This window comes from Rhincodon typus, chromosome 11 (assembly GCF_021869965.1).
Source record: "Rhincodon typus isolate 14 chromosome 11, sRhiTyp1.1, whole genome shotgun sequence".
Lineage (NCBI taxonomy): Eukaryota > Metazoa > Chordata > Chondrichthyes > Orectolobiformes > Rhincodontidae > Rhincodon > Rhincodon typus.
The window spans coordinates 75,425,059-75,449,065 of record NC_063342.1 but is presented as its reverse complement, the minus strand read 5'-3'; the positions used below and the strand labels follow the sequence as shown (position 1 = coordinate 75,449,065).

The 24,007-nt window shown below is 40.6% G+C and overlaps 1 protein-coding gene across 1 annotated transcript in view; it reads right to left on the bottom strand.

Moving 5' to 3' along the window:
• Positions 1-547: 547 nt before the first annotated feature.
• Positions 548-24,007, bottom strand: part of LOC109919377 (diacylglycerol kinase eta-like) — a 139,952-nt gene continuing 116,492 nt past the window's right edge. Inside the window, exon 18 of the mRNA XM_048602936.1 lies at positions 548-3,431. Coding sequence (XP_048458893.1) covers positions 3,379-3,431 — 53 coding nt within the window. The 3' untranslated portion in view covers positions 548-3,378. The remainder of the gene's footprint in view (positions 3,432-24,007) is intronic.

Genomic DNA, 24,007 nt, shown 5'->3' with positions numbered 1-24,007 from the left:
ATCATTAGGATAATGCACAATGTTGTAACCATAACAACCTGCACCGTCACAATAGGGAAACAGCCCAAGGTGCTTTGGGAAGATTGAAGAAAAAAATAGGCCAAAGGAGGAGATTTCAGTAGACATGGACAATAACTTGGTTATGGACTTGGATTTTACGATGTGACCAGGGAAAAAGAAATGGAGAGATTTAGGAGGGGGTTGCCTAGATTGGGAAGGAAGGCTGAAGGTACAGCTGCAACCAACAGAACAGGTGACAAGTAGAATTTTGGAATCAGTAGATTTTGGGGACAGCATATTTCAGGGCTGGAGAAAGTTCCAGACTGGTAAATTTTCTTTCATTTATCATTTCAATGCATTAAAGCCCACCTCTAACTGCCCTTGTAAAAGTGATGGTGAGCTGCCTTCTTGAATCACTGCAGTTCATGGGGTGTAGGGACATCCACAATGCTGTTAAGGAGTTGCAGGATTTTGACCCAGTGACAGTGAAGGAATGCTGAGTAGTTTGGAGCGGAACTTGCAGGTGGTGGTGCTTCCATATATCTGCTGCCCTTGTCCTTTCAGGTGGTAGGGTCCTTGGTGAATTTCTACAGTGTATCTTGTAGACGATGCAGGGAGTGAATGTTTAAGATGGTGAATGGGTTTCCTGTCAGTCAAGTTGCTTTACCCTAGATGGTGTCAATCTTCTTCAGTGTTGTTGGGGCTGCACCCATCCAGGGCAAGTGGGGAGTATTCCATCACACTCCTGACTTGTACCTTGCAGGTGGTGGACAGGCTTTGGGGAGTTACTCACTGCAGGATTCCTAGCCTCTAACCTGAAGTGAGGTGGGATGTGTCAAGATTTATAAAGGATGGGAATTTTAAACTTTAGACAGTAAAATCATCATAGTCCCACGGGTTTAAAGGAGTGCTCTCTCAGACAGAGACGACTGGCAGTGAATTTAACCTGATGGTTGCCATGCCTCAGGCGAGGGGCAAGATCAAGAAGGTAGGACCTTCATGGTAATCTCAGCCAATGTGGGAATTGAGACTGTGCTGTTGCCATCACAATACATCTTAAATTGACCATCCAGCCCACTGAGCTAACTGGTCACCTCCATTGAGTTAGCATTGACAGGGTATGTTTTGGTGTCAAACGGATCAAGGATAGCAGAAATTTGGAGATGCTGGAGGTTTTGGAGAGTCAAGATGTGATGAAGGTTTGAGAAGAAGATGTGTGGTGGTAAAGGCTGAAAAGATGAAACCATTTAGGTGTGAGGGTGTGATTCTTTGTGATAGACAGGAGACAGGATCAAATGTAGGCTTAGGGTTAGATAAAATACTAGGATTATGCATTGTCTGAGGCAATGGGTGAGCTAGGGGATGGACTTGACAGTACGGGTACGCAGTTGGATGAAGGCAATAGCTCCAGCTGTCCTAACATCTGTCAGGATGAAAGGACAGCTGTACAGTGGATGCTGAATAAGCAGGTGGCTGTACAGAGGAAAGTAAATGATCTGGGAGAGGCATTGGTAAGATAGATCTGGTTGTCATCAGCTTCTATAACCGTGTTTGTAGCAGATTTTGCAAAATATCATAATGAATTCTGATAACCTTAGAAGTAGGTATTTCCAGCAAGACTCTTTAACATAATTGGCAAAACCTCAAGCAGGTGGGGATGAGGATTTTTTTTTTTTGCTCCGTGAGTTGTGAAGGCTGCTGGAAGAATTACAGGACCAACTTTCAAAAGGGAACCGAATATGTCCTGTACATAAAAATGAGAATATTACAGTGCAACAGGAAAGGGCATGAGAGATTTTTCCCAAAAAAAAGGGGCAGGGAACCTGCCCTCCAACTATGCATGATCCTATTTGATTCTCTGCACACACCTGCACAGGTAAAATCAGTCCTCTTTCTTGTTAACTGTATCAACTGAGATTAAGGAAGTATGTGGAGGGTACTAATTGTATGGTTACTTGAGCACATATAAAGGGACACTTGCAAACACAGGGTGAGGGTCAGGTTTGGAGGTATACACCTGTAAAGTAGCCCTCTGTGAATAAATGCATGTTTCTTTCTTCACTGATTGTTTATCAGGACTAAAACACCTTTGTGTTTTATAAAAAATATTTTCTATTCCGTTATTTTATTTTCTTGGGTTTGTTCGGTGGAAGCTCACCGGGAGCTTTACAGACTATGCATAAAGCTGCTTTTTAACCTAAAATAAGGGCAAAAAATAAAGTAGCAATCCCTGTTTTTTTTTTGTGATTAAATGCCTGTATTGGTTGCTGAGGTCAAAATACAATAATTGCTTTTCCTGCCCATGAGATTCCCAAAATCTTATATTGCCAGCAAATACATGTGTGTTTGTGTTTGCACACTGTGCACACATAACGACATAGAAAAATACATCCATCTTGGAGATGCTAATGTTGAGAGCTACCCTGTTGTGACCCGAGTTCCTGAATAAAGAGCCATCAACTTGCCTTTAATCAAGCAAGTGGGTCGGCTGCACTCTCTGGAATGGGTGACACAAACCTACAGTCTTGTGTGAACCAGTCCTTGCCAAAGAAGTACACTCATGCAAAATATAGCTGAGGAGCAGAGACAATTTTTCATTAACAAACACTTCAGCATTAATAAGTTACTCTCTATTAAACATATATAAAACTTGTTCAAGTGTTTTTCTTTTTTAAAAAAACATTAGGCATATGTCATGCAATCCTAGAAAGAGTTCAAGCAGGCACACCGTGCGGTATAATCTGCATGCATGCTACACTGCATGTGCTTCCTACATCAGTCTGGATTAGATGCCTTGGTCACTGAGTGATATGTTCCACAGACCGTATTCACAGGTCAAGAAACACTGATAGGAGCATCTGCTCCAAATATTGTACAGGATACAAACCAATTCCACCTTCTAAAGCAATAAAGGCAATTAATCTGCATGAAATTGATATGTAACTGTGATAAAACAAGCCGTTTTTGGATCCACAGCCCTCGCAGAAGGAAGTCCTGAAATATTTTGCACCTATTTACCATTTTGCAGCATCCTTGTTTCCAGGAGGGTTACGCAGTTCAATGTAAACCAATGTTTACTGATGCATATTAGGACTTGTCACATTACAACAATCTAAAATGGCTGCTGAGGGTCAATGTGTTGGCACAAAACCCTCAGTGAAACTCAAGACAGTTTAAGGTTAGAAAAAGAATATATTAACTGAAGCAAACACCTGAACATTGCACCCTGTGACGCAGCGAGGTCACAAATCCTACTGAGCAGAAAACCTGCAGAATGTCACCAGACTCCCCGGAGAAGTCTGTACAATGTTCCACTATTTTCTGAGATAGCACCAGGACAGCTACACTTCTGGCATGGAAGTGTTTTTGCTGAGGTCCTTAATTCCCTGGAGAATTCGCTTCATGTGGCCCACTTTCGTTATCCCCAGATCCTGAAAGAAGAAAAAGAAATAAATGCATGTTTGCCTCACACTTTATTGATACGCACCGTCTTCACAGAAACCGCAAGGCCATGCGATAACAAGGCATCTGTGTTGGTCAGACCAAAATCTCAATATTGCAGACAACAAAAGAACAACAAAAGATGAACAAAGTTAAAACAACCTGGCCTTCTGTTGCAGTCATCATGTACTGTTCTTTCTGTATGTGCACTTGGATTGGTTGCCTTTAAAGACCTTTTGATTCCGGTTGGTTCTGAACTCTTCACTTCTTCTGGAGATGCATAAATATTTATCCTGGTGCTTTTAATCTCCTGGTCTACTAGCACTTCATGCATCTCTAGTCCCAAATTTCTTGGGTTTCCTGTCCCACCCTCAGAATATTGTGGCAGAAAGAACAGAGAAACCTCCACAATCCCTGTCATAGCATCACACTGCTCCAAAATGCTAAAGCAAACCAATGTAAATAATTATAGTTGCTGTTGCAATGTAGGAAGTGCAGCAGGCAATTTGGAACAGCAAAATCCAACGAACAGCAATGCGATAATGACCAGAAAATCTATTTCTGGGATGTCGACTGAGGGATAAAGATTGGCCAAAACACCTAGGAGAACTCCTTTGGCTTCCTTCGAAATAGAGTCATGGGAGAGCCATCTGAGAAATTTGGTTTAATGACTTTTTCAAACAACAGCATCGCTAACAGTGCATATCTCCCTCAGTACTGCACTGGTGTATCGGGTCGACAATACGTATCAAATGGTCCAGAGTGGGACTTGGTTACACATTATTTTAACTCAGAAGTGAGAATGCTGCCAATGAATAACAATTGGCCCTGTAAGGGATACAACTTTCCCTCACCTCAATCTATTCACTTCACAGGATAAAATACTGGGTTCAGCTGACTGAGCCCACACTCACAGCAGACAGCTGCCGGCTGGAAAACTGGCTCTGAATTTACCCAAAGCTTGGGCACTTCTTCACGAGTGTCAAAGATTCAGCAGCCCTACTTCAAAGAACAAAAAGGAATTTTTTAGCAGCTTGGTCAGCATTCTTCCTTCGTTAAAAATCAGATTAACTCATTTATTGGATTGCAATTTGGGGCAAAATCTTCTGCACAAATTGCTGCTATAATTCCTGCACAATATACTTCATTCTGCATGTTCATACTGAAATGATTAAAACCCACACATGAAGGCATTATTTCACTGCAATAGCCGTATCCTGCCTGCGTGGGCATCTTATGGTGTGTTTCATTTGATATGTTCACTTCAATCTTCATCTGAAAACAATTTTGCTGTCTAGCCTGCTGGAAGTGTAAGCTGGTAACTGGATGGCAAGGATGGCAGTGGGACAATACAGACTACCTCCACAACCACTGAGATTTAAGGATTGAGAAATAACCAGAGGAAAGACTGGGAGGGAAGATGGATTACAGTCAAATCAGGTGCGAAAGGAGAAATAAAGAGAGGGAGAGAAAGATTTGATTAATGGAAAGCGAAAAAGATCCAGGCAGGTAAAGTAAGAATAAAATTCCGAATTTAAAATGTGACACATTTAAAATCTCCAAATTCTTGAAGGAATTAGAATCCACACATCTAATTGTTCATTTTTTGGCAAGGTAAGTTGATTGGCAGTCATCAATAGTTACCATGAGGTTAAAAGGCCACATGCACTGTTAATTACGAGAATTACCTTTCCACGGTTTGCTGAATGGATTGCAGCAACATTATAAAAATCATAGGGAGGTTTGGGTGAGGGGTGAGATGTAATTTTTGAAAAGCTAACAGTGAAATAGTGAAAATTGAACAGCAATCTGTAATTCATGGGGCAGCTATTCCACCACACTAACCGTTGGGCAATTTGTGCACACATTAATTGTACATCAATCATACCACTGCTATCATTTCAACAAATTCTGCAAAGTGCAATGTTGGTTTTTAATCTCCAGGAACTTTTTCTATAGTTACAGTAGAAGACTCCCTACGTGTCTATATATATAATATATATACATATATATATATGCCAGTATGTTTGAGTTTGGTTTGATCCATTGTTGTCACATATATCGTGATACAGTGAAAAGTATTGTTTTGCATGCTATACAGGTAGATCGTACCACACAAAGTGTATCAGGGTTCAGAATAGAGTCCAGAATATAGTGTTACAGTAGCAGAGAGGGATCAACATTAACATTTGAGAGGTCAAAAGTCTGATAACGGGGAAGAAATAGTTCTTGAGTCTGTTCGTACGTGCATTCAAACTTCTTTATCTTCTGCATGATGGAAAAGAGTGGAAGAGAGTATAACAGAGGTGGGAGGGGTCTTTGATTATGGTTGGTTGCTTTCCCAAGGCAGTGGAATCAATGGATGGAAGGCTAATTCGCATGATAGACTGGGCTGTGTTCATGACCCTCTGTAGTTTCTTGCAGTCTTGGGAAGAACAGATCATGCTGTGATGCATCCAGGTATGATGATTTGTATGGCGCATCTATAAAAACCAGTAAGAGTCTTTCTGGATAGGTTCAATTTCCTTAGCCTGCTAAGGAAGTAGAGGCATTGTTGTGCTTTGTTGACCATCGCGTTGAAGTGGGTGTGTCTCTATTTCAAATATCCCCTAAGGGCTGCAATGCAATCACACAACTTTAGACTGCTGGGTATGGAGATCAATGTTATTTGTATTGTCCAGACAAAAAGCTCAGTCTGAGTATTAGGATGTATCTGAGTATTGGTACCAGCCTGAAGTCTGTTTGAAACAAAACGGGGGGAAAGTTTTGAGAATCAGTGGATGTACTAGAGATTGACACCCTTCTTAAATAGGAACTCTGGTCAGATTGGGATTTGCATCAACATAAAAACCAACTGTGAGACAGGGTAACCAGAAATGCAACCATTCACAAAAATGTGATTTAGGTTTTCGAATAGTTTTCATCTTCACTCTTTCCCTGCTTAACCTCTTCCAAGAAGACCCAGGTTGAACAAGTCATTCAAAAGAAACAAGATCAAAATCTGAGACTCCTCAGAACTCAGCTTAGGAACATGAGAGAGGATTTTGGCCATTTGGTCCCTCAAGCCTGTTTCTGTTATTCAAAGAATCTATCAATCTGTCTTGAACTTATTTACCGAATAAGATTCCACAGTCCTCAGTAGAAGCAGGGGATTCCAAAAAAAAAATCACTATCCTCTGAGTGAAGAAATTCCTCCCCTTCTCAGTTCTGAATGGTCCTTTTATTCTGACACACTGTCCCTGGTTTTAGACCCTGCAGCCAGCGGAAACATCCTTGCTGCATCTACCCTGTCTATCTCTTTAATGATTCTGTGAAGTTTTTAAACAACAGTCCCAGTCTGCTCAATCTCTCCTTATTGGACAAATCTCATCCCAGGAAGCACTGTGATGAACTTATCTACATTCCCTTGATAGCAAAAAATCATTCCTTGGGTAAAAGAAACAAACCTGCACACGATACTCCAGATGCAGATTCACCAGCAAGGCTTCTTTGTTCCTCTACTCAAATCCTCTTGCAATAAACTTTAATATATTATTTGCCTTCCAAATTATATGCTGCACAGACATGCCAGCTTTCAGTGATTTATGAACAAGGACACCCAGGTCCCTTTGGAAATCAACAATTTCCAATTTCTCACTAAGAAGAAATAAGAAATACTCCGTAACTCTGTTCCACCCGCCAAACTGGATAACCTCACACTTATCCACAGTATATTCTAACCATGATGCTCTTGCTCACTCACTCAACCTCTCCTTTTGAAGCCTCTGTGCATCTGCTGCCTCACAGCGCCAAGCACACAGGTTCAAATCCAGCTTGGGTGACTGTGTGGAATTTGCACATTCTCCCCATTTCCACCAGCTGCTCTGGTTTCCTCCTGCAGTCCAAAGATATGCAGGTTAGGTAGATTAACCATGCTAAATTGCCCTGTAATGTCCTGGGATGTGCAGGCTAGGTGGATTAGCTAAGGGAAATGCAGAGTTATGGGGATAGGGTGGGGTCTGGGGCTGGATGGGATGGTCTTTGGAGGGTCAGAGCGGATGTTATACAGTAATACAGCATGGAAACAGGCCCTTCAGCCCAAACTAGTCCATGCTGACCATGGTGACCACTCAGCTAGTTCCAATTGCCCACATTTGGTTCATATCCTTCTAAACCCTCCTCATCCATGTACCTATCCAAATGTTTTTTAAATGTTGCTATAGTACCTGCCTCAACCACTTTCTCTGGCACCCCATTCCACATACGCACTACTCTCTGCGTGAAGAAGTTGCCTCTCAGATCCTTCTTAAATCGTTGCCCTCTCACCTTAAACCTATGCCCTCGAGTTTCAATTCCCCATCCCTGGAAAAAATACTATATGCATTCATCCTATCTATGCCCCTCATGATTTTATACACCTCAATAAGATCACCCCCCCATTCTGCTAGTTTCCAAGGAATAGAGTCCTATCCTGGCCAACCTCTCCCTATAACTCAGGCCTATTAGTCCTGGCAACATCCTCGAAAATCTTCTTTGCACACTGAGGGGCTGAATGGTCTCATTCCACACTGTAGGGATTCTATAGTTGAACTCACATTCCCAAAAGCTTTTTATTTATTATCTACAAACTTGGAATTGTTGCAATTGGTCCCTGCATCTAAATATTGACATGGATCATGAAATGCTGGAGCTGAAGCATTGATCTTGGCGATACCCCAGATTTGCAACCTCCAAATCTTCAGCTACCATGCCAGAATGAATGGAATTTTGAAAGATGATTTAAAATACATTCAATATCTCCGTAGCCACCTCTTCAAACAATCTGGGGTGAAAGTCATGGAGACATGGGGATTTGTCATCTTTCAGTTCCATTACTTTCTCTAGTACTACTTTTTTTACTAGTACTAATTTCTTTCAGTTCTATACTCTCACGAGACTCTTGCATTATAAAGACAGACACAAAATATTTATTTAGCTTCTCTACCATTTCTCTATTTCCTATTATAAATCCTGTCTAAATGAATCTGCATTTGTCTTTATTAATCTTTTCGTTTTTACGTACCAACAGAAGTTTTGCAATCAGTTTTTACATTTCTTGTGATTTTACATTGATATTCTATTTTTTCTCTTTATAAATTTCTTGGATCCCTCTGCTAAATTATAAAATTCTCCCAATCCTCAGGCTTACAACATTTTAACTTTATAAGTCTCCTTCCTTGATCTAAAATGTAAAGTTACCATTGCCTTATAAGACCATATGGCTGCTCTCTCATTGGAGAAGACTGATGATGATTTAACCTGAAAGTCACTACGTCCCAGGGGAGGGGTCAGGTTGAGAATGAAAATACTTCATGGTAACCTCAGCCAAAGTGGGAATTGAATTCACACTGTTGCCATCACTCTGCATCACAAACCAGCCATCCAGTCACCTGAGCTAAACCGATGACCAACCTTACCTTGACCTAATAACCTCCCTTGTTAGCCATGAGTCTCTTACTTTTCCTATTGGATATTTTTCACTTAAATCAATGTATGCTTTTTGAAAACTAGGCATTAGTTCTTTAAATACTAACTATTGCCTATCTATCGTTGAACCTTTTAATGTATTTTTCCAATTCACTGTCATGGACTTCATCTTTATACCTTCATAATTGCCCTTGTATAGGTTTAAGACCCGAGTTTCAGATTGAACTAATATTTTTCAAATGTAATTCTGTCACCCTATGGTTACTCACCTCTAAACTTTTTTTTTAAGAATAAGCTTGTTAACTAGCCCATTCTCGATTGAAAATAGAAACAACATATTGCTCCAGAAAACTGTCTTGAATGTATTTTGGAAATTCAATGCCCACAGCATTGGTGCTCAGTAGATTTATCTAGTCTTTATATAGACTGAAGTCACCCATAAATACCGCATTCCCCATGCATGCATTTCTAATTTCCTGAATTATACTTTGCCCTACACCACCACCAATGTTTGGTGGCCTTGAAACCATTCTTACTAACGTTTGCTGACTCTCGTTGTTCCTTAGATCCACTCAAAACAGTTCCACATTCTATTCTATCGATCAGAGATCCTCTCTTGCTAATGCACTGATCCCATTTCTTATCGTCAGCACAACCCCACCTCCTTTTTCTTTTTAGCTTATCCTCTGAAGTGTTGAATACCCTTTAAATTTCATCTCCCAGTCTGGGTCACCTTGCAGCCTGAACTCCGCCATGGTAATTAAATCACATTTGTTTATTTCTATTCATTGAATAAAAGTAAGGAGAAGATAGATTTTTAATTAGTAATGGGTTAAGGGATTATGAAGAATGGGGAAGAAAGTGAAATTGAGGCCGAGAGGAGATCAGCCATGCTTGTATTAAATGTCACAGCAGGCTGGACGGGATAAATAGCCTATTCCTGCTCCTAGTTCTTATTAATCGAGACATCAATTCACCTACCTTGTGTCTGCATGCATTCAGATAGAGTGCTTTTAATTCTGCCTTTTCAGCACTATCCTGTAATTCGACATTGCTTGACTCTGGGATTTGCTTCTTTTTCTTTCCACTTTTCTTTACAGCTTTTCTACTTCCTGTTGCCAGTTTCAGTTTTTATTCTCTCTGAATTCCCTTGTAGCTTCCCCTTCCCCAGTTTAAACTAGTTTAAATCTAATTTCAATCTAGTTTAAGTTCTCCACAACAGCACTAGCAAATCTCCCTGAAAGGATATCAATCCCAGTCCTGCTAATGTGCATCCTGTCCTCTTTGCACTGGTCTCACCTGCCCCAGAACCAATCCCAATGCACTGAAATCTAAAAGCACCCCATTGTACTATTCTTTTCAGCCACATCTTCATTCGCGCCATCTTCTTATTTCTGTACTGACTGGCATGTGATACTGGGAGTAATCCTGAGACAACTACCTACTTTTAAGAACTCCTCCCTCTTTCTCCCTGTAAAACTGGTGTCAAAATAGACCATGACCTCTGGATCTTCACCTTCCCTCAAAATAATGTCCTGTAGCTGCTCTGATGTCATTCTTGACCCTTGCATGACAGAGAAAACATGCCATCTTGGAGTCATGTCTATGGCTACAGAAATGCCTGTCTGTTCCCCTCACTATTGGATCACCTACCACTATTGCCCTTCCACTATTCTTCTGCCTCACCTGTGCAGTTAAGCCACATGCTGTGCTACAATGTATGGCTCTTGCTACATTCCTCTGACACACCATCATCCTAACCAGCATCCAAAATGAAAAACGAAGTGTTCGACTCAAGGGACTCCTCCACTATGTACATCGTCTTTCTAAGCTACCTAGCAGTCTTTCATTCCCTCTCTGTCTCTTAATATGCTTTGGGACCACTTTGTTAAATGTACTAACCATGTAGTTCGCAGCTTTGCAGATGCTTTACAGTAACTCCAGACACTACTCAAGTTTCAAAACATGGATCTTAAGGTTTTGCAGCTGGAGATACTTTTAAACAACTGTGAAAGTTAAAAGTGGTGTTAATTCAGCTTCCTGCTAGTCTTCCAATTCTTCCCCTCTGTTATTTTCAACACCATTGGCCACATCATCCTTGTCCATGGTCTCAGCCTCAGTCCACCTCTGGACAACAGTTCTCTTCCAACTTGAGACACATTTCAAGTTGCCATATGGCTTCTCCTATACTTGCACAAATAACTCTTGTGTAAACCACAGGTCTACATTTGGTCCTCTTGTTCTTACTATCTGTTATCTTTCAGTGGTCTTCTGTAGTAAGATGGCATCAGTGTTCATCAGAATATGAATGACAACCTGCAAGCTACATATAGTTACCTCTCCAATGACCTAACAGCTGTTGTCATCCTCTTAAAATTTCCATCTGTATATACTGTAAATTGAGCTGAGTCCAGGTAAATCGCAGTAAGACTAAGGCCAGGTTCTTCAACATCTGTAGGTGCCGGGCCTGAATTCGAATTCTGCAGAAGCCATCCCAAACGGAGATTCAACCATGTAATCTTGCTCAGCTTCCTCACAGACATGCATTCTCTTGACAAAACTGGCTTCTTCTACCTCTGCACCATTCCTCACATTGTACTACACCAACACACCCTTTATCAAAATCCAACACCATGCCTTAGTTCCTTCAAAGCTTGACTTCTCTCTGCCTCCACGCTTGCATCAGCAACTTTCTTTTGCCAGTGCCCTCTGTTTCAGCATGAACTGTCAGATACTCACTACTAATTCTCCAAATCTCTCCACAGCCTCTCCCTATACTTAGTTTATTTTGTATAGGAGATTAAGAGCTGATCTAATGGAGGTATGTAAGACAATGAAAGACATCGAAGAGGCAGATAGAGAAACTATTTTCTCTGGTTGTAGTTCAGAACAAGCATATTTAATAAGAAAAGGTCATAGAGTCATAGAATCACACAGATGTCCAGAAACAGACTCTGCTGTTCAACTTGATCATGCTGACCAGATATCCTAAATTAATTTACTCCTATTTGCCAGCATTTGGCCCATATCCCTCTAATCCCTTCCTATTCATGTACCCATCCAGATGCCTTTTAAATGTAATTGTACCAGCCTTCACCAATTCCTCTGGCAGCTTGTTTCAAACATGCTCCACCCTCTGTGTGAAAAAGTTGCCTCTTAGGTCCCTTTGAAATCTTTCCCTTCTCACCTTAAACCTCTACTTTGGACTCCCTACCCTGGGGAAAAGACCTTGGTTGTTCACTGTCTCCATGCCCCTCATGATTTTATAAACTTTTATAAGGTCACCCCTCAGTCTCCGATGCTCCAGGGAAAATAGTCCCAGACTATTCAGCCTCTCCCTTAGCTCAAACCGTCCAACCCTGGTAACATCCTTGTAAGTCTTTTCAAATTTCACAACATCTTTCCTATAGCTGGGAGACCAGAACTGAACGCAGTATTCCAAAAGTGACCAAACCAATATGCTGATAAACTCTTGGCACTGGCAGTGGTGTATCCAGTTCCTCCCACTCCAATGTCCACTGTCATTGTTACAGATTTGAACCTTTTCTTAAAGATCCCACTTGCCTCCCACCTATGTCTGTCACTCAGTTGAGTGGCAAGCACAAGAATAGTATTAAATATAGAAAAAGTGTAATTGCTGTGGAAACAATGGAGACAAAATACAATGTTCCCTGCAGAAAGTGTGTGTTTGAAGGTTCCCGCAAGGGAAGCTGGGATGATTCATGATGTTGTGATGTTGGACCGGTGTAAGACAGTAGTTAGACCTCAACTGGAGTACTGTGTACAGTTGCGGACATTACATTATAGGAAAGATGCAAATTCATTGAGAGAGTGCAGAAGAGATTCACAAGAATGTTCCAGGAATGAGCACCTTCAGTTATGAGGATAGATTGAAGAGGATATATTGAAGAGGTTGGGACTAATCTCCTTGGAAAGAAGAAAGTTGGGAGGAAATTTGATACAGTTTTTCAAAATGCTGAGTGGGCTGGATAGAATAGACCAGGGAGAAGCTGCTTCCACTTGTAGAGTTACCCTCCAAGCCACTTACCACCCTGACTTGAAAATATACTGCCGTTCGTTCATCGATGCTGGGTCAAAATTCTGGGAATTCTCTCCCTTAGGGTACTGTGGCTGTACCTACAGCACATGGCCTGCAGTGGTGGGGCAATAAATGCTGGCCAGGCAGTGACCCATGTCCAAGGAGTGAATAAATAAAAACAAAGAAACACGGACAAGACGACATAGATTTAAAGCGATGCGCAAAAGAAACAAGGGTGATATGAGGAAAAACATTTCCACACAGTGAGTAGTTAGGGTATGGAATTCACTGTGTGGAAATATGATGGAGGCAGGCTCAACTGAGGCATTCAAGACAGTATTGGATGATTACTTGGATAGAAATAGTATGCAAGGCTACAAGGAAAAAGCAGGAGATTGGCAGTAGGTAATGAAGAAACGGTACAGGTATGATGGGCCAAATGGCCTCCCTTCTGCACCATACGTATTCTGTGATTCTGTGAAACAAACCACGGGATTGGTGTTTGAGGCAGTGAATTGGGATTCAAACCTTGGGGAATCAGAAGTTTTATATTCAGTCTGTTGGCTATAAGGAGGCTATATTAAATAAGTTACTAGGACAGAAATTATACACTTAATCTTTAAGGTCCTGGGGAGTGTTGCTGAAGAAAGAGACCATGGAGTGCAGGTTCACAGTTCCTTGAAAGTGGAGTTGCAGGTGGATAGGATAGCAAAGAAGCCATTTGGTACGCTTGCCTTTATTGGACGGTGCATTCAGTATAGGAGTTGGGAGGTCATGTTACAGGACATTGGTTAGGCCATTTGTGGAATACTGTGAGTAATTCTGGTCACCCTGCTGTAGGGAGATCACAAAGTCACCTTTTTCATGGTACTGGCTTTGAAAACAGGCTTTTTTTTGTGCCTGCTGCTTAAAGGAGTCATTGAATCTATATAAAATGTGTAACTTTTAACTTGTTAATATCTTTGGTAAAGTGTGGACATAAGAATTAGATGCTGATATTTTCAGCTATTTGGAGTTCAATCTAGGAGAAACAGGTCTGATAGGAGGCACAAAGGAATCCAATGGCGCAAGTTTACAAACAACTACAGGTTAATAGGGCTGTATAACTGAAAACAAAATGCACTAGAATCTGCAGATACAGGAATAGAATTCTGAAGCTGTAGTAGTTCATTAGATCACACTGAACACCAGGCAGAGTTCTGGTTTCTATATCATAATAAGGCTGTAAAGGCAGTGGAGAAGATGCCAAATTGATTTACAAGGAGAGGGGAAGAACAGACAGGCTGTAACTCCAGGAAAAACAGAATAGACTGGTGATCTTTTCTTGAGAAAACGAAAGGCTAAGGTGTGGTCTAAATGTATATCTTTAAAATAATGATGAGATGTAGAGAAGCTATTTCCACTCATTGGCAAGTCCAAAATTAGTGGTCTAAAATTTAATACAGTCATTGATAAATCCAGTAAGGAATTCAAGAGAAACTTCTATGATCAGAATGGCAAGATACGGAACTTGCCACATCATGACTGGTTGAGGCAAAACAGATCCAGTTAACGGAGAGCTGAATAACAATGTGAAGAAGAGAGGTATGACAGGATACACTAATGGAATGAAATGAAGTAAGGTGAAGTGGGGTAGGAATAAGCTTGTGGTGAGGCATAAATATCATTAAAAATCTGTTGGGTGAAATGATCTGCGTACGTGGTATAAATTCAAAGTAATTCTATCTAAGTGGGTTTGAGAGAGTCAGCAGAAAATTCACATTTAAATGTAGAGTGATATTTCTTGGACTAACAGCATGAATGGTGGTTGATAGTGTGGGAGACAATAATCTTACACAGTCTATTCTCAATGTGGGGAATTCTATCCTGATTGCTCAGTCCTGGAATTGCACCAACGTCTCCTGACCATTCATCCAGACACAGCAAGCACTGCGGAGACAGTCAGGAATGAGAAACTATAAAACACAAGGAAAGTTAGAAGTGGGAGAAGTACAGACAGCATACAAAACAGAAAGTCGAATTAAGGGCACACAAATGTAGATATTTTATCTTTTCTAAAATCTGCTCTGTCCAAAGCTATACCACCATACTATGCATTTTCTAAAACATACAGTTGTGAACTTTAAGGAAAAATACTTCCAGATATAATGTACAAAACGGTTTGTGGAGACACCATTTTCAACTGCCAAACATGCACACATCCAACAATAGTGATAGTTTAACAGATATCAATACACCATCATACAATCACATATAGCAAGCCAAGCCAAAGCACAGCAGAAAACAGAAGGTGTGAGAAGGGTTGGGTACAAATGCAAGGGAAAATAGGTCTGTAAAGGAAATACCTTCAGATCACGCCTTTCCAGGTGCAAAAGCTCAGAGCCTCGGATGTCATGACGAATGAAGCGTTCTTTGTATTCTCCCAAGCTGAGCAGCTCCAGCCAAGAAGCAACTTCATCTGTGCCCCATTTTTGAACTACCAAAGTCAAGAGCAAAAGCCCCTTAATTCCTCCATGCTTCATAAGCAAAGGGTAAGCAAAAGTGGGAAAGAGCAGAGGAGCTAGCAATGCTGGCAAAGAGGGTGGGACAATAACAGTTACATTCATCTAGCCCATCAACCAGGTTGCTTTTCCATGCAAACAGTTGTTATTGTATAGACCTTTTGAACACTGGACATCCTTGCAGCTCTGAAAACCTGAACACATTTGCTATAACTGACAAAGTCATGCCTGTAAAGCTGTGATTTGAAGATTAATCCAGTACCTTCCCACCAAATGTCTGTTAGGCAGAACCAGCTCAAGTGGGCACTCAGTATCAGAAACATGATTTAACAGACATTTAGTGAGGTGGGTTCCTTAGGTGGAACACTAAGATGGGTCACAGAGCTACAGTGAAATTGGAGCTCAGAACACTGACCCGTGTGCCAGTATAATGAGAGTTCCCTTCAGGAATCTTTCCTCACAACCATATCCCAAAACAAAACTATAGCATGTCAAAATGTTATTGAGAGTGTGTCTGAAATCACACTGATGCTGAAATAGTAGCATGTCAAATACACTGACATCTCTGTACATTCAACCCAAAGATGCTATGTGCTAGAAGTTTCTTTCTAAAGGATCAGTAGTTATGGGTAACTTGGAAAACTGAGCTTCTGTTTAAATTGAGGAGAGACTGGATAGGCTAGAGCAGAGGGGGCTTGAGGGAGTGGAGATGATTGGAGGAATCTGATTGAGATATACAAAAGTATGAGAGGCATAGCAATAGTAGATCCTGAAAATCTTTCCCATGTGGTAGATGTGTCTAAGACCAGAGGACATGAGTTTAAGGTGAAGAATAATTGATTTGGAGGAGATCTGACAAAATATTTTTTCACCCAGAGGGTGGTAGAAATATGGAATGTGCTTCCTGAGGGGGTGGTGCAGGCAAGTACTCTTGTAACTTTAAGAAATATTCGGACAAGCATTTAAAATGCTGGGCCATAGTAGATGAAGGACCAAGTAACAAGTAAATGGGATTAGCGTAGTTTGGTGTTTGTTGATCGATATAGAAGTGGTGGGCTGAAGAGCCTGTATCTATGCTGTAAGACTCTAATCTGTCATAGACATGGCACGAAAGCGAACATCACTGTTACAGTGAAAAACTACTGCCCTGGGGACAATGCATTTCAAACAGAAATGGGAAAAGGGGTGATTGACAGGTACCAGTTTTTGGCACTGGGCAAATGTTCCTGTATCTTCTTAAACTTTTATTTAAAATAAACTTTTATTTAAAATAAACTTTTATTGAGAAGTGCAGCCAAGAAAGCATGATTTTAAAATTGTGGAAGTATTTTTATGCCTTAGCAATGCAGGGAAAGGTCTGAATAGACTCAAAATCTGAGCCAGCAATGGAGTAAAGGACCTGGATGTTCTTATGGGAAGTTGGTCATTGCAACAGCGAAGGCAGGAGTTGTGCCTTGGGACCATGCAGAATTCTTGATCAAGATTACTTCACTGGAATTTCCTGCAATGTTGAAACATCTGATGGGCAATTACCTGGTGCCAGGAACCCTCTGACAAAGTCCCCAAATCTGAGTTAGAGTCAGAAACTTTGAAGGGGGTTCCGACTAGCTTATTTTAATATTATCTATGAAATGTTACAGGATTGAAATCTGCTCTAATTCTTGGCTAACTATAAAACTGGTCCCCATCACATTGACCTATCTGACTCACCACAGACATACAACCCCCTCAACTCCCAATAATACACAATTTACCCCTTTTCCAGACTCCTCACTGCACCCTGGCCTCTGACTCACCCCATCAACCAACTCCTACCTCATATACTACTCCAACTGGGTCCTGATTCACTCTTCATGATCCTTCCATGGGCACCTGATGCTCAACATCTCTCAGATTCCCCACAGACCTAAATCCACCAACTACTTGTACTCCCCACTTATCTAGCACCTCACTTACTCCACCCACCTGGCACCTGAGCCCCCAACTCACCTGGAACCCTGCGCATCCCACCTGCCTGGCACCATACACCTTCACTTACTGTGCACATTTACCTTCTCTCAATAGCTCTCATGGTGGTTTTGGAACCATTAAACGTGGAACATGGCACCACTGCTGCAAAAGGGAGTGTGGTCTCTGAGGTGATCCCCTCACCCTCTGTCTGCATGAATTACTGCACTGCTATAACTTGGAATTACAGCCAGAAAGGTTGGTGAGCAACCTTTTGACCGATCCGGGTAGAACGTGGAGATTCTGACACAGACCAGAAGATTTGGGCTAATATCTCTCATTGCCTTCACTGTTCTGAATTCAATCCTAATTACATAATAAATTCTTCAAAAAGGTTAATATTTGGATACATCTATTAGAGGTTTTGCATAAGAGATTATTAGAATAAACAAGAATTGACCTTGTGTAATGCTGGGAGGTAGGAAACTCAGATTAGGGATAAAAGGTTCATTCTCTGATTGGTGTGAGCTAACAACAGGTAGTTATACAATGGTCTGCACTTAGCAACACCTACAATCATAATCTGTTGAAGAAATGGAGGGCGGGGAGGGTGGTGGTGAAGAGACAGAGAAGAGAGCTGTATGTCCTAATTCAAAGGTAATATAAAGGAGTGTTATTGGAGGGAAGTAGGAAAATAGAAAGGGACAAATAAAAGGCAATCACAAGGGTATGAAGGCAGAATTGGCCACAGTGAACAGGGTATGCTGATTGAAAGACTGCAGATAAGCAGTGGCAGACATTTGAGAAGATAATTCATAACTTTCAACAAAGAAATATTCCATTGAGGAAGAAAGGTCCACAAGAAGGATATACCATCCATCGTCAATGATAGAAAGTTGAGAATAGTATCCAATTTAAGGAAAAGGTGTACAGTGCTCTGCAGACGAGTGGTACACCAGAAGGTTGAGAAAGTATTAGAAGTGAGCTAAGGATGACTAAAAGAAAACAAATAGCGTAAACATCAAAGTATGAGAGAAAACTAGCATGAAAAACAAATGAAAATAGTAAAATCTTACACAAATATACAAAAACCAGCTGAAGTAAGCACTGATCCTTTAGAGAGTGGGACTGGAAAGTTAATAATGGGGAATGGGGAAATAGCAGAGACTTTCACCAAGTATTTTATATCAGTTGTTCCAGTAGAAGACACAATAGACAGTCAAAATTAGTAGGAAATCAAGAGGCAAAACTCATGGGACTAAAGGCTGACAAGTCCTTTGGACCCAACTGTCTGATCCTAGCAGCTTAAAAGAAGTGACTGTCGGGATACTGGATACATTGGTGGTTATCTTTCAAAATTTCCTAGATTCTGGACAGGTTTCTGTGGAATGGATATCCACAAATGTAACACCTTAAAAGGAGGGAAACAGAAAGTACAAGTAGTCCTTTCAGCGCCTCAAGCTCCACATTCCCATCTATCACTGATTACCTTTGATTCCCCTGTCTACACTTTAAAAATATTCAATGACCCTGCTTCCACAGCCTTCTAAAGCAGAGTTCCAAATTCACTCGTTTCTGAGAGAAAACATTTATAAAGGGCTGTCCCCTAATTTTGAAACAGTGTCCCCGGTTCTGAATCCACTCACAATAGAAGACATCCATTCTATGGCTCCTTTGTCAAGACCTATCAGGGGCTTATACACTGCAGTCAAATCATCCCTTACTCTTCCAAATGCCAGCATAAAGAAGCCCAGTCCATCCAACCTATAAGGCAATCTGCTCATTTCAGATATCAATCTCTGAAATGCCTTCACTGCATTTGCTTCCTTCGTTAAATAAGGAGGCCAACTGCATACAGTGTTTGAGATATGAAATCCCTACTCTTATGCTGTGTTTCTCCCATAATAAAGGATAACATACCATTAGCCATTTTGATTGCATGCTGTGTCTGCAGACTAATGGTTTGTGACTCATGTACTAGAACACCTAGTTCCCTCTATATCTCAGATTTCCCCAGCCATTCCCCACTTCAGTGATACTCTGCTTTATCACTCTTCTTGACAAGGTGAATAATTTCAGCTTTTTCCATGTTATACGCTATGTGCCAGATTTTTGTCTACTCACTCAGCCTATCTACCCTTCTCAAACACATGGTCTTCTTCACAACATAGTTTCCTCCTTATTGTGTCGCTGCAAATTTAGCCACCATGCCTTCACTGCCCTCATCTAAATCATTGATATAAATTGGAAAATGTCGAGGCCCTAGCACAGAGCCCTGCAGGACTCCAAGAATAAAGTAGATGTAGTATATTTGGATTTCCAAGAGACATTTGATAAGATGGTACATAAAATGTTATCCACTAGATAAAAGTTCATGGTTTTTAGAATTGATACATTAGCATGGATAGAGACTGTCTAACAGGAAATAACGAGTTGCATTTTCAGATTGGTGGATTGTAATGAGTGGAGTGCCATTGGGGCTTCACTATTTTGAATCTATATTAAGGACTTGGATGAAGGGACTGGCTGTATTTGAACCAAATTTGATGATCTCTTAAAGATAGTAGGAAATCTAGTTGTGGCGAAGACATAAAAAGTCTGTCAAGGAATATAGATAGGTTGAGTAAGTGGGCAGAAATTTGGCAGATGGAGTATAATGTGTAAAAAATGAATGCGTCCACTTTGGTGGGAAGAATAGAAAGACAACTTTTATTTTTAAAAGAAGACAGCAAAATGCTGCTGAATAGAGGGAGTGAGTATCATTGTGCATGGATCACAAAAAAAATGAGCATTAAGGTTCACTTAGAAAAGAAAATTACATGTTGGCTTTATTGTACGGGATTGGAGTGTAAAAGTAGCAAAGTCTTATTACAACTGTACACAGCATTGATGAGAACACACCTGAAATACTGTGCACAGTTCGAGTTTCCTTCCCAACGAGGGATATAGCTGCGCTGGAAGGAGTTCACAGAAGAATTACCAGGCTGATTCTTGGCATGAAGGGTTTATCTTTGGAGGAAAAGATGAGCAGGTTGGGCCTATTCTTGTTGAAGTTTAGAAGATTATATGTTCTTACTGAAACATATAAGATTCTGATAGAGCTTGACAGAATAGATTCTTGGAAGTTGTTTAGATTCCAAAAAAAAAACCAAAAGAACTGGATCCTGGAAATCTGAAACAAAAACAGAAATTGCTGGAAAATGTCAGCAGGAAGACCCCACATGATGGGAAACAATGCAGTCCAATTTCAAAATAAAGATCCTCCCATCTAAGATGAAGAGTTCATTTGGCAGAGCATTGGTCGTCTGTGGAATTTTCTTCCCCAGAGAGCAGTGGAAGCAAGGTCACTGAATATATTCAGGGCTGAGTTAGATAGTTGGTTGACAAGAAACACGAAGGTTGTAGGGCACAGGCAGTAAAGTAGAATTGAGGCCACAATGAGATAAGTCATGATTGTATTGAATGGCAAAGAAGGGCTGAGGGGCCAAATGATCTATTCCTGTTTCTTAAGAGCTTTCTTACTAGCAAGTTATTTTAAATAATATTCAGCTCATCAAAATATTTTGAATTATCACTCATTTACTTTCGATCTTTCTTTAATGTGGATGTCAAGGCCACTTAATGGTTGTATATTTCTAATCTGACCCATCTTAAGTAGTCATGAATAATGCCTGGTACTCTGTACCCCTCCTAGCAGTCCATTTTCAATATCCAGAAGGGAATGGCCACTTCTCAGGACTTATTTCCAAGCATCTTAAATGCATAATATTTAAAACTGAATCAGGGGATGTGGGCATCCTGGCTGGGCCAGTGTTTATGCTGCCCATCCCTGACTACCCGAGAAGATAGTGATATTCTCAACAATGTAGATTTTCTGCACTAGACCCATATCCCTTAACTTTACTAACGCCTAGAAAGCTATTGATCTGAGAATGAGTACAGTCAGGCAGAATAAGATTGTAAATGCCTTTAACAAATCTGCGTAAGAGCAGAAGGCAAAACGGAAACAACAATAAATTGGTGAACGAATCCCAGAATGCCCAACCAACAATTAACGTAGGCTTCAGATATGATTTCATAGTACATTTGTACAGGAACTGCCCAAAGCAAATAGACAGGCTTTGCACATGATAAAACAAATTTTGAGAAACAGAACAATGAAAGTGATGAATCTGAACAAATTATGCAAGCTATAAGGGGTTTTACTCGTGCGATACATGTTTTGATCAAGGAGTCTTTTAACTATGCAGTGCTGACCAGTGCATACATTTTAATAGAATGTGTTATATATTGGTTAAGATATTATTTTCATTTACTGAGTAGTGAGGATCATTGCAAAGTTAAGGATTTGATATCAGGTTTATGATGATTTGGGATTGTGTTTTAAATTTAAGATAAAGTGAAGGGGACCACATCAAGTATTCTGAAGTCTGCGTGACAGCAAGCCTGTGTAGTGTGACTGTCAAAGGTCAAAAGGAAACCAAGAGTGTTTGACTGGGAAGAAAATCCAAAGTATTTACGCATTGGAGACAATCACAGCTATCTGCTGCTTACAGTGGATCATGGGCTTTTGAAACTCCAAAGTTTCAGAAAAGAACTGAAAACATTGATTCACAAATAGTTGTGCTTTAAAACGTCTTTATAATTCCAAGTGAAAAATAGCATCGGGCTCTCAAGGACAACCAATCAGCTTTGCCACCTTTATACATCAGAATAATGTCAAAAAAGAGAAAGTTAAGGGCAGTTTACCTGAGTGCAGGCAACATTCACAACAAAGTTGATGTTCTAAAGGGACAATAGAGACAACGATCTCACTGCCATCGCAGAAACTGAATATGTAAGGATATTCAATGTTTAGGTGCATTAGTAAGAGAGGATCCCAGATCAGAAGAATAATGTATGGAATTTGTTTAGGTGGAACACAGAAACAGCAAATGGCAGCGCACATTAATTGGAATGAAAACCAGAAATTTCTGGGAAAACTCTGCTGGTCTGGCTGCATCTGTGGACAGAAAGCAGAGTTAATGTTTGGGTCCAGTGACCCTTCTGCAGAACTCCGAGGTTCACCATGATCTAAATACCTATGTCCAACATGTGAATAAATAAGATTAAATTTAGCATGGCTAAGTTATCCATTTTGGTCAAAGGAATACAAAAGCAACTTATTATCTAAGTGAAGAAAAACTTCAGGGAGTTTCGGTGCAGAGGAATCTGTGTGTCTTCGAGCATGAATCGTAGAAAACTGGTATGCAGCTATAGCAGGTAATATGGCAGGCAAGTGTAATTTTGGCATTTAATGCTAAAGGAATAGAGTATAAAAGTAGGGAAGGTTTACTGCAACTTCACACAGCATAAGTAGGGTATTGCATAAACTTTTGGTCTCCTTAGTTGAGGAGAGATATAATTGTATTGGAGGCAGTTCAGAGGATTGTTTTTACAGATGAGGGATTTGACTTAAGCGAGATTGAGCAGTTTAGGCCTATGCTCTCTGGAGCGCAGAAGAATTAGAGGAGATCTAATTGAGATATATGAGATGCTGAAGGGGATTGACAAAGTAGATGAAGAAAGGATGGTTCCTTGTATTGGGCAATCTAGAACAAGAGATCATAGTTTTAAGATAAGGGGTAGCAGATTTAAAAGAGGTGAGAAATTGGGACTAACGAAATAGTAAGAGATAGGGATGAGATTCTGAGGAAAGAATATAGCAAGTTAGGCAGAAATTTAAAAAGGAGGTCCTCAAGGGTAGCAATATCTGGATTACTCCTGGTGCCATAAACCAGTCAGGGTAGGAATAGGAGGAGAGAGAAGATGAATATGTGGCTGAGGAGCTGGTGCAGGGGAGAAGGATTCACATTTTTGGATCATTGGACTGTCTTCTCTGGTAGAAGTGACCTGTAACAAGAAGGGTGGTTTGCACCTGAATTGGACGGAGTCTAATATAGTGGTGGGGAGATTTGCCAGAGCAGCTCGGGAAGATTTAAATGAGTAAGGTTGGGGGGTGGGGGGAGGTCACCCAGAGAGAGAGTGAGGAAAGGGAGCAGTCTGAAACTGGTACAGTTGGTAAAAGGAGTAAGTCAAACAGTCAGGAAAAAAGCAGATAATGGGGTAGGACTGATAAATTAAATTCATTTATTTCAATGGAAGAGGCCTAACAGGCAAGCTAGATGAACTCAGAGCATGGGTGTGAACATGGGACTGGGATATCATAGAAATTACTGAGACATGGCTCAGGGATGGACATGACTGGCAGCTTAATGTTCCAGACTGTAAATGCTATAAGGATAGAAAGGGAAGCAAGAGAGGAGGGGAAGAGGCATTTTTGATTAAGGATAACATTATTGCTGTACTTAGGGAGGATATTCCTGGGAATACATCCATGTAAGTTATTTGAGTGGAACTGAGAAATAAGAAAGGGATGATCACCTTATTGGAATTGTGCTATAGATCCCCAATAGTCAGCAGGAAATTGAGAAACAAATTTATAAGGAGGTCTCAGTCATCTGTGAGATTAATTGGGTGGTCATGGTAGGGGATTTTAATTTTCCAAACATAAACTGGAACTGCCATAGTGTTTAGGGCTTGGATGGAGAGGAATTTGTTAAGTGTGTACAAGAAAAATTTCTGATTCAGTATG